This window comes from Taudactylus pleione, unplaced genomic scaffold (assembly GCF_031769625.1).
Source record: "Taudactylus pleione unplaced genomic scaffold, aTauple2 ptg000251l, whole genome shotgun sequence".
Classification (NCBI taxonomy): Eukaryota; Metazoa; Chordata; class Amphibia; order Anura; family Myobatrachidae; genus Taudactylus; species Taudactylus pleione.
The window spans coordinates 6686396-6698470 of record NW_028284653.1 but is presented as its reverse complement, the minus strand read 5'-3'; the positions used below and the strand labels follow the sequence as shown (position 1 = coordinate 6698470).

Below are 12075 nucleotides of genomic sequence, written 5' to 3'. Positions count from 1 at the left end.
TCAAGTACCAGCAGGCACTGTAGGTGCCCCAGGACAGGATTGCAGGCTTATCTACCTCACGCTGTGGGAGCTGGGAGGGGTATCAGCCACTTACTTCCAAAGCCGGAGTCCTCCTCCTCCCCCTCCGTCCCGTTGGACTCTGCATGTGCTCCCTGTAATGTTGATCCCACAGGTGTGAGTTCGAGGAGCCGCAACAGCCCCAGCACCACCCTGCAGCCAGCCAAGTCCTTCAGGTCCTGAGGCCTCTGGCAGAAGACCTCTATCAAGTAGTCCTATCAGGCCGGGCATGCTCAGTAGCAGCCGACAGGCAGTGACAGCGCAGTGGCTTGGCCCGTGAGTCAGTCAGTCTGTCCGTCCCCCCTTACACGCTGTCGACGCTGCTGGGAGGTTTCGGCAGCTTCTCCTTTACTACACACACTTGCAGGAGGGAGGAGGCGGAGCCATGCTGATTGCATGTGGCGGGTACACACATCTCATCCTGTGACATGCATGCCCAGTCTTCTTCTGTAAGCACCTTCGGAGAAGCATTTATTTATTTTTTTTACAGTTAGCTTTATTAGTTTATTTGTAGTGTTTTTTTTAATAAAATCTAGGGGCCAGGACTAAAATCTTGGTCGCCATGGCGAACGGGATTTGTCGAGCCCTGGAATAGGGTACATTTTAATCAGCAGCTCACATTGTAACTGGAAGAGGACATGGGTGGAACAAAAGGAGTGAGTGACATTCAGAGTGGAGATTCTGACATTTGTGAGAGTGCATTAGTATGAGTAATATAGGTCGATGCGGGGTAAGTTCAATAAGTAGATGGGTTTGCAGTTATTTGAAGGCTTTGGGACAGCCTGATCAGGCTTGGTAGTGAAATCAGTAAGTGGGATGCAGCACGGGAGAAATATCTTGTAAGCTGGAATGACAGGTGGTTATCAGAAACGTGGTTCAGAGGTAAATTTATGGGGTAAGAGGGAAAATATTTTGATATAAGATTTAAAATGTATGAAGGGATGGTGTTGTTCAGGGCTTTGTAGATAAGGGTGAGTAATCTAAATTAGATTTTGGCAGACAGAAGGTGCCAGTGAAGGAAGGCAAGGTGGAGCGGTAAGAGGAAGATTAGTCTTGTTGCACAATTTAAGATGGATTGAAGTGGGGATAGATGGGTGAGGTAAACGTAAAAGACTTCTACTAAATACAGGAGATATAACTCGCAGGGACAGCGGTTGCCCTAACCGCTGTTCTTGAGAGTCCTCCTTTGGACATAGCAGGGATATTTTCATTAACAATTAAAATACAACCCGTGATATGGATACTTAATAATCGCATTAGTTCAGCAAATAGTAGTACATACACACTTTAATGTCGAGCCATAGCATCTCGAAGGGTTCGATTCAATTGAACACAAATTAAATAGCGCCGGGAAGGAGCTCCCGGAGCTATTCAATTCAGCGTGCTGTTAGGTCAGAGAATGCCGGTTCTCGCACCTTAAACATGGTGTTTAGTCGCGAGAACGAGCATTCTCTGACTAAACTGCCCAACAAAATGCTATTTCCATGGCACTAAGGGCCGAAAACAGCATCACGCCTGTACTTTTGTCGGATTTCTGCTCGCACCCCTGGAGGGGTGTGAGAAAAAGTCCTTAACAGCACGCTGAATTGAATAGCTCCAGCTGCTCCGTCCTGGCGCTATTTAATTTGCGTTCAATTGAATTGAGCCCAATGAGGTGTATATATTATATAAGATTTCCAGATCTTTGTGCAGTAACAAAATGTAAACTATTTTTTTCTTTTCAGAAAAGTACCAAACTAACATAACAGAAATATTTACAATAATATATTCTTTAAAGTACTTGCCAAATGGAAAAAAATGGGTTACTTGTAATTAAATCAAGTTACTAGTTCTATGTTAAGCTATTATACACTCTAACGCTGGGTACAAATAAGACGACGTGTGTACCCAGCGATGAAACCGGCGAGTCCTCACCGACGGGCCGGTACACACTAGACGATCTGGTGCCCAACATGTCGGCCCCTGCCGCATCGTTAGGTTGAGCTGCATATATGGACGACCTGGCGATGCGGCTGACGGCCAAACGGGAGTGCGCACCGGACGACACAGCGTACACTGTTTTGAACAATTTGTCTTTCCGATCTGTCAAATCGTTGAGTAAATAATCTGTGTCTTAACAAGACAATAGCTACACCAGTTCAAATAAGGTGCCATAGTTTAGCAGCTTAAATCCAATTTGGAAAAATGACCTGTATGTTAGCAGGGGCTGCTTATTCTACACGGATAAAGAAAATGTGCAAACTTCCCACTCATGTAAATCCTATGCAATGCATTTTAAATTAATCATTCTATAATTAAATCAAATACATTAGAATCTTCACAGACGTTATATAATTCTATAAAAGTAACAAGTTTACAGCTGACATTTTTCCTTTTTTTACATAAGAATTACTTAAACTGGATTATATAAAACAGGTTATTATAAGAATGTTAAAAATGCAGTGCTATACCAAAGCCCAGCAAATCTGGCCAATCAAAATTAGTGAATGCACTGCATCTCTCTGCAGTGAAGGGAAGAAACGAAGCAAGCTGTCATTCTGCAAGAACAGACCCAACAACCAGCACCGTTGCTCTTCTCAAATAAAAAAAAAACAAAACAGGACCTCACTCATGTCTCCTGAGAGCTGCAGCCTTCAGTATGTTAAATTACTTTCATCATGTATTTTCAGATGCTTATTGATTTCGCAGAGGGAAGACTGAACGAGCGACCGCAGCAGCCTGGAAGCAGCAGTACCCGTTCTGCACGTTAGCACTATGCTGAAACAATGGCTCAGCACAAGAACATCTTTTTATTAAGGTCATTTTCTGGAGAGATGTGTAGCACCTGGCTTCATGTGCACTCTGCTTACAAGTGAACAAAATGAAGCAATTGAAACTGCAAACGATTCACAAAGGATCTCTAATCTTTGGCAGAGGTAAGAGATGTATCTACTTCTCACATAGCATTAGCTCCCTCCTGTAATGCATTATGAGCCTTCATTCCGAACAGGATTTTGGAGAGGAAATAGATTTTATATATACAGTCTTTTACAATGGAGTAACATTTTTGCATCCACTTTCTTATTAACAGTCCCTAAGTAGTGTTTTGTGTCTAGTGCTCACAGTAGAGTATAATTAAATTTAAATACCTTCAATAAAAATAATTAGTCACTGAATACACAATAAGTAACTGATGCAAAGCTGTACTACCTTTATCTTAACACTGGTCTGTGTGATACGATTTGGTTTCTGCAGCACCCAATGTAATTTGCATTACCCCGCATTTTTTTTTCTTGGATTTACATAGGTATGACAAAAGTGAAAACTAAATTTGCATTGCATCCAGGGTGATAAACAAAAGCAAATTAACACATACGCGACATTTAAAGGGTACATTCAAGTTGAATTAATTTCAGACTGTACTGAGACATTAATTCAGAGGACATGCACTTCACTCTGTCTGCTCATTTGCTGTAAACTACTTGCTAGCAGACTGTGTGCACAGCCTCGGACCATGATCACCAGTCAATGCCAGGCAAAGTACAGGATAGACATGGACACAAAAGATAAATGGGTACCATAAAAATGATCCAAAATATGTTGCAAAAGGTATGAGAGGCACACAGGTATAATGAAAACTATATAAATGGCTCTAAGAATTATATATACACACACGATACATGCATACATACATTAAATTTATGATATATATTTATATATACATACACACACATATATACATACACACGTACACCTCATATATGAAATTCTAATTAAACAATAAGCAGTTGATTAAAAAATTGTTTACATACAGTATGTTCTTTAAAGATTATATTTTTATTTTCATAAGACCACAGTGCTTGTACACATCAATCCTGCCACTTACAATGTGAGAAATTAACTGCATATTGGTCTGCAATGACTTTACATTTGTTTAAAGGCAGAAAATATCAGACAATATGAAGGAGACTTTCATACATACAGCACAGACTAGAGTCATAGGAGAACTGTCACTATCAGATTATCTGCAGGTGTGTCTGCATGAAAACAAAATGGTGAGCACTTTATATACCATAATTAAATTATGCCTTGGTGGTAGATCCTGATAGCAGGATAAAGAGTTTAAAAGCTACACAACAGGCATAATGTATCCTGCAAACGGATTATTGTGGCTATACAATAACACTCTACTGCAAATAAACTGGATACTATTAAATATTAATGGGTACATCTCACCTACAAATGAAATGAGCTTTTTGAACGAAGGTTGTTTTTATCAAATGGATGCAGAGCAGATATTTTTGTTTAATGACAAGATAACTAATCATTTATATAAGCCACAAAGAAAGGTTCTGCTTTGTATGGACTCTTTGATGCCCCATATGGTGTGTACTATAAAAGGAACAATGAGACTGATCAGCTTTGTCAGAAAGTTTCAGTAATACAAGTGTCTGAATGGTGAGCAACAGTATTGATCACTATCATTTTATCAGTCAATTAATATTCATTTGTGGAGTTCTGGTGCATCTCCACATACAGTAGCGCCCTTCCCCCACCGAACAACTAATATGTTGAACATCTTAACAGCTATCCCAGTGTGAAAATGACATCATGTTTCAATCTCTGAAAGGATGCTTCAGTGAACTAAAGGTTCCTTATGGCAGAAGGAAGCAGGTAGGTGTTTAACAGCACGATGCCAAGCTCTGCCATACATCTTTACTGCCTAGTAGCACCGGGGGCTGGTAGAGGTCTCTGTGAAACACACTTCACAAATCTAAGTTACAAGATTCAAAAATGAATTTGGTTAATTAACTCTGCTTCTCTCAACATGCTCTCTCGTCACAGGAAATGTAACGTCTGTGACACAGGACTGATGCTTTATCTCTGGCCAGCATGAGATCTGGCAGGACTCACATTTTCCATTTTCTGCAAACACTCTCAGTTACATACACATACAGTAAAAACAGGGGTTTCTTTTTTTCTCAGCAGAACGCAAATGACAAAACGGAGCATATTCAGGTTGACCAAAAATATATGCATATTGTTTTATCTTCAGTTTTTTTTTCCCAATATCAGTTACTTAACATCTAGGTAATTCTACTTGGCAATTTGCAGATGATCCGAAGGAGAAAGGATAAAAAGAAGTGTCTAACATTATATATGTTGTGGCTGAGCAGAGTTCGATTGTTGTTTATATGTAATAGAGTCCCCCTATGTAAAATAATTCAAAATCTCCTCTGGACCTGTATAATTTAATATTTTGCCGCTACAGTTCGAGCAGGCAAGACACCAGAACAACTTAATAGGAAACTTCTGTCTCTCAGCTATTACACTATGGTCCATATTCAATTTGGAGCGAAAAGCTCGGCGAAACTTTTTTGCCGATGACGTAATTTTTGCCGATTTCACTTATCCCTGTATTAAATTTTAACGTCTTTTCGCCGATGCGAAAACGCAAAGCAATGTAATAGGCGAAAAAGTATCGCCTTTGAATACCCGGCGGAAAAAAGTGCAGAATTGTGGTTTTATGGTGCAGGGGTGCGGAAACCACTCTGCACCCTTTGTACACCCCCCTTGACGCAAACTGCATCAAAATATGCTTAAAAAAAACAAAGTAAACCCCAAAAAAGCACTTTGAAAATGTGGGCGGAAAAAAAAAAAGTGGGGGTACAAATTCCAAAACTAGTGAAATAGCCTTTGGGGGTGTCTGCAAGTATGGGGGAGGTTTTTTTAATTGCAGGTGCTTGCTGAAGGTGCGTTTTTGGCGCTTTTTAATGCTTGACTTCAGCGATTTTTAAATATCCTTGCACCCATTTTCATGTATCCCAAATTTGATGGGACTACTTATTTTGGCCAAAAAAAGTTGCTAAATGCTATTCTTCAGCTACTATTGTGACCATTTAAACACCCCAAATACATTTAGCAGGGCTAATCGGGGGTATCCATAGTGATCCCCCATGTCAGAGCATCTTTTGGGGGGTTTCAGGCTGATATCCCCAAAAACTACAGGACTTTTCACCAATTTCGTTTTCACTAGGTCCCGTTTTCGGCGATTTGGAATTGAATACGGGGATACGTGGGATAAGTTTTCGACCTGAAAACCTCTGATGACGGCGAAAAGTCAGACAACAGACTTTTCGCTTCAAATTGAATATGGCCCTATGTATTCCAGTATGACATTGATACCTTACATTACTAGCCAATTGGTGGTCAACTGGAAGATGTTAAGACTAAAACAATAATACGTAAGCTGCTCCTTGTGTGGAAGATTAGCATGCCACATCACCCACATATGTCATAAAAAAAAGCACTACTACAATATTGTATCAAGGTTTTATCATGGGAAATGCCTGCAATCTCAGGTAGACAAACTTACAAATATCCAAAACCCATAGTTATTGTGGTCAGTTTTCAATATATGGAGTATGGATTATATAAACCAAATATGTCCAAATGTTATCCTGAAAAGCAGCAGTGAGAATATGCCTGCACTGTCAGTATTCCTTAAGTAAGGTTACAGAATGGTACATTTCGTCATATAGAAACAGGCACTTTGGAAAGAAAAATGTAACAACATTGCAGAAAAATATTTAGCAACATTAAACTTGGCAGAACTTTCAGCTAGTTACTATAGCAACTACAGCACAGACTAAAGCACATTTGCATACATTAAGGGACTTGCAAAGGCTGAGAATCAGTGGGAGCTAAATAAAGAGCACATTTAAATATATATACTCTATATGCATGTGAAGCCAAAGGATACTGTTAACTACATAATATATACTATATGTTGCATACTTTCATGGTAAATAAAACTGGATGTGAGTTGCCTTCTCTGAAAATGTAAGTAAAAGTAGAAATTACATGATACCAGTGACTTTGTTGTCACATATCAAAGAATCAACCATCCAACATTCTTGTAAGAAGCTGTTAGCACTCATTAGACTGTTCGCTCTGACAGAGATGAAAAACATGACAGCGGATATAAAAAGCAGAGTGACTAGTGGCTAGGAATTGAAATTAAAATCATTAAAAAACGGAATTGAATGGTCAGTATGCGCATTGTTTGCAATAGCTGTGATAGAACAGTTATAATGTAGAACCATTGATACCCCATAAAGTCATCTAACATTTCTAATAAATTAATTGCAGTGAGCTCCTTCTCTGCATGGAAAACACATTTTGTTCTACACTGCATGGGAGAAATTAAAACATCTCCAGTAATTGTAGTTTCCATAAAGCAGAAATCATGAGAGATTGTGATACACAGTTGTGAAAAAAAATGGAGCACAGGGAACACTGAAAAATCGTGTAAAATGTATGAGATCACTTTTGTTTTTAAGTCTAGTTGTCCACAAAACTAGAAAGAAAATAGTGTTGATAAAGTAAATTGCTGCTGTTACTATGAATAATCTCTTGCACACAGACATCTCTCTCTCTAATATTTTATATATATATATATATATATATATATATATATATATATATATATGAAGCGGCTATTAATATATATAGTGCCGCTTTATACAGTCACTACAGAGCACTGGCAATCAATTAATGTGAAGAAGAATGACGGGGATGATACTTAGATGTCAGTTATTATGATTTATGTACGGGATTCCAGATTCTGGAAAATATTGTTGTTATCTGGTAAACACTAAGAGGGGAATTCAATTAGAGGTGAAAAGCCATATTCGCCTGTTTTTTGTGAAAAATTTGCCTAAAAAAAAATTCGCCAAATTCAATTCCAGGACAATTTCGCCTAAGTGGAAACAATTCTCCAAAAATGATTCTCCAATCAATAGCTGGTGAAAAGAAATGCAAAATCTTTATTTTGGGGTGCAAACGTGGGGAAACAACTCAGACCCCTTGGGACAGCCCCCCCAAAGGACAAATACGCAAAAAATACAGAACTAAAACCTAAGAACACCCCGAAAAAGACATGTCATTTTTGGGGTGTAAATTTAAAAAGTGGGGGGATAAACATTAAAAGTAGCGAAAAAGACTTCTTGGGGGTCCACAAGTATGGGTCAGGTGTTTTTGGGATTGCAGGTGCATGCAGCAGGTGGATTTTTCACAGTTCATTTTAGAGACATAAAAACATGCTAGCACCCATTTTCAAGCACCCCAAATTTGACAGGACTACTTATTTTTACCAAAAAATACAGCTTTATGCCATTCTTCACCACTTTTACAGAAACACTAATAGCAAGCAATTTACACAACTTAAGTACGCAAAATAGTTTATTAGGGCTATTAGTACACATTTATATTGATTCCCTATGTTAGAGCATCTTTTTCTGGGGTACAGACTGATTTCCAAAATTCTTTCAGTACTTTTCACCTGTTCCGCATTCGCCTATTTCCGTGTTCGCCTGTTTTGCAATTGAATTAGGCGAAAAGCGGGGTCGAGCACGGAATAAATTCGCCTCTGAAACAGGCGAATGAAGCGAACAGTCGGACAGGCGAAAACTTCGCCTCTAATTGAATATGGCTCTAAATTCCAAGCATCCCAATATATTTCTATTGCCTATGAATGAAATCTAAAAACACAAAATTATCCTGTTCTGTTTCCACAACACTAAAAAGAAGACATTGCCACTAAATATTTTTTCTCTTTGAAACATAAAGTAAATTACAATTTTTTATGTCTTTTCACAGGACTCATGTCACCTAATTCAAAAGGATGTGCTTCACTTTCATGCTGGAAACCAACATGCAGTCTGAGGCCAATATAACAGTTCGCGATGAGATTAATGACATCCGCGCCAACATGTACAGACCACTGTCATACCCGCTTAGCTTCCAAATCTCTCTCGTTTGTTTCCTCATGTTGGAAATTGTCCTGGGCCTTGGAAGCAACCTCACCGTTCTGGTTCTTTACAGCATGAAATCCAACCTTATCAACTCAGTCAGCAACATTATTACTATGAATCTCCATGTGCTAGATGTAATCATATGTGTAGGGTGTATTCCTCTGACTATTGTAATCCTACTGCTGCCACTGGAGAAAAACAGTGCATTGATCTGCTGCTTCCATGAAGCTTGCGTCTCTTTTGCCAGTGTTTCTACAGCTGTCAATGTCTTTGCTATCACTCTGGATCGTTATGACATCTCTGTAAAACCTGCTAATCGAATTCTAACTATGGGCCGTGCAGTTATATTGATGACATCAACATGGGTAGTTTCCTTTCTTTCGTTTTTGATTCCGTTCATTGAAGTTAGCTTTTTCAACGTTCAAAGTGAAAACACTTGGGAAAACAAAACACTTTTGTGTGTTAGCACAAATGAATATCATACAGAACTTGGGATGTATTATCACCTTTTAGTGCAGATTCCTATTTTCTTTTTCACAATAGTTGTGATGCTAATCACATACAGCAAAATACTTCAAGCTCTCAACATTCGCATAGGCACGAGGTTTACAACCGGGCAAAAGAAGAAGGTGCGAAAGAAAAAAACGATTTCTCTGGCTACACAGCACGAGACAACGGATGTCTCACAAAGCAGTGGAGGGAGAAATGTGGTGTTTGGCGTGAGGACTTCTGTATCTGTGATTATCGCCCTACGTCGAGCAGTGAAAAGGCACAGAGAGAGACGGGAAAGGCAAAAAAGGGTTTTCAGAATGTCATTATTAATCATTTCAACCTTCTTATTTTGTTGGACGCCTATTTCCTTATTGAATACAACAATTTTATGTCTTGGCCCAAGTGACCTTTTGGTAAAACTCAGATTGTGCTTTTTAGTCATGGCCTATGGAACCACCATCTTCCACCCTCTGCTGTACGCATTCACAAGGCAAAAATTCCAAAAGGTTTTGAAGAGCAAAATGAAGAAGAGGGTTGTTTCAATTGTGGAAGCTGATCCTATGCCAAATAATGCAGTAATACATAATTCATGGATAGAACCCAAGAGAAGTAAACAATTAACAAATGATGACAATGAAGCTAGACAGAAATGTTTAGCACCTCAGGCTGTCACTGACTAGTTTAAAAGTTCCTGTTTTTCTATCCAAGCAAAGACAGGTATGAAGCTAAAATTCATACTGCCTGCAAATGAATGATTTTTAATAATTTTTACATGGATAATTACATTTAGTTTCAATGCGTTGTGCACTACCTATAATTCATTGGGCATGACAGTCTGTTCATGTAAGGTATATACTCTGAATTTTTTTGTTCACAGAAAGACATTTATGTGTATTTTTTTTTTTTTAAGAAAAGAGAAAATAATAAAGCAAATATATCTTTTAAACAAGAGATTTGGGGAAAAAAAAGCTTTTTTGATCTGTTTATAAAATTTAATATACAGTGCTGTTAGCAGTTATCGAAAGATGGATATGTTAAATGTATTAATAATTACTATACTAACAAGGAAACAATCACACACATTCAATTAATATTACAGTCCCAGGACAAACAGAAATATAGTACAATTCATAAATCATTTTTGCTCAAAATTGCAAAATGCTTTTTTCAGTCTTCCTTCGTAAAATAAAATATTCATTTATAGTTACTTTATCTTAACAGATAAAGTTAAGATAAAGCGCCGCAGATTTTGTCCATTACCATTCTGTATGTTACATTGTTGTTTAGAATCAGGGTGAGATTCTTGTAGGTATTTGGATATTATTAGCGGCAGCTTGTTTATGCGCCCTAAACAGTCATCTCCTCCCTCTTTCTTTGCTAATTTATAGTTACTATCTACTGATTTGCATCAGTTCAGCAATCTTTGCTTTTAATAACTGGAGCTATAAAAAAATCTCAAGTATGCAGTATTCAGTGCTCTATATATTAAAAACTAACGGAAGAAAGGGTAGCGTCCCCCTGGCTTTGCGCTGGGCTGAGGAGCTCACAGCACCCCCTGCGCGCAGCAGGGCTGCATAAAGGATTTTTGACATTTGTATCCTAAGGGGGTGTGGCCACACCTCCCGTGATTAGGCCATGCCCCCTTCCCACGAGCCAGGCACAGCTCTCCACACCCCTGCTTACGGAGTGAACGCTATATTATCTATTGATTGTTCTGGTGGGGTACATTATATCCGGCATTTAATAATTTTTCACTACCAAAACTTCACGCAATCAAACCTAAATGCGGTCCGATGATAAGACTATGAAACAGCTTATATCACATAGTATATTAGTATGCATTTTCGTCCATAATGGAATAGTGCATATGCAGTATTACTGTACACACTTATATGTCGCTTTGGGACAATTTCTTTCTATAGGATTAGAAAATGTGGTTTTAGGAAGGGAGAAAAGTCCAATATGACCACACATCTGTTCTGCTGCCACTGAGGGCTTTTAAGGTAGTTGCAAAATTACCACACACAGGAGGCTAAGGGCCGTATCCAATTAGACATGAAAAGCTGCGTTGTTGTGAAACGTATTCACCGTTGCTAGAATTTCACACAAAATGCATATCGTGCAATCCTATTTCCAATGTTCTCACACGTGCAAATTCTCCATAGACAAAAACTGGCAAAAAGTTTTCAAATGTGCAAAATCTTTGGCTAAAAATGTTGGTACTTGGTTCAGAACCCCTTGGACCCCCCCCCCCAACCTCCCATTGACAAAATATGCAAAAATAATGTTTTAATTACTTTAAGTTGGTCAATAATGACATGTTAGTTTTGGGGTGAAAAAAACAAAAGTGTTGGAAAATGGGTTTAATGTAGTGGGTCTGGTAATTTGGGGGGCTGTATGGGTGGGACATGTTTTAAACATTGCAGGTGGCTGCACAATTTTTCAAATGTATTTTTAAAAATTTTTTTTTTTTTTTTTTAAAGTGCCCCCAATTTAAATACAGCATTTACTTTGGTCAAAAAAAAAAAGTTGCTTTGTACCCTTTTTCCACTGCTATAGAAAACTGCATATAACAGCCATTTGCCAAAATTTAGGATGTACAGTCCAAGCCCCCTCCCCCCCTTTCCTACAATTTCAGAACCCCAGTTTTCAGGTGATTGCAGCATTGCGTCTTTTGGAATGGAATAGTTAAAAAAATGGGAGTGCGCATAGGCAAAAGAAACGAAATTAT

At 38.5% G+C, this 12075-nt stretch overlaps 2 protein-coding genes across 4 annotated transcripts in view; one reads left to right on the top strand and one right to left on the bottom strand.

Moving 5' to 3' along the window:
- Positions 1-12075, bottom strand: part of COG5 (component of oligomeric golgi complex 5) — a 507901-nt gene that overhangs the window by 416079 nt on the left and 79747 nt on the right. The window lies entirely within an intron of this gene.
- GPR22 (G protein-coupled receptor 22) lies at positions 2593-10215 on the top strand. Its single transcript, XM_088480262.1, has 2 exons — positions 2593-2972; positions 8698-10215. The coding sequence occupies exon 2, from the start codon at positions 8723-8725 to the stop codon at positions 10022-10024; it is 1302 nt and encodes a 433-aa protein (XP_088336388.1). The 5' UTR covers positions 2593-2972; positions 8698-8722; the 3' UTR covers positions 10025-10215.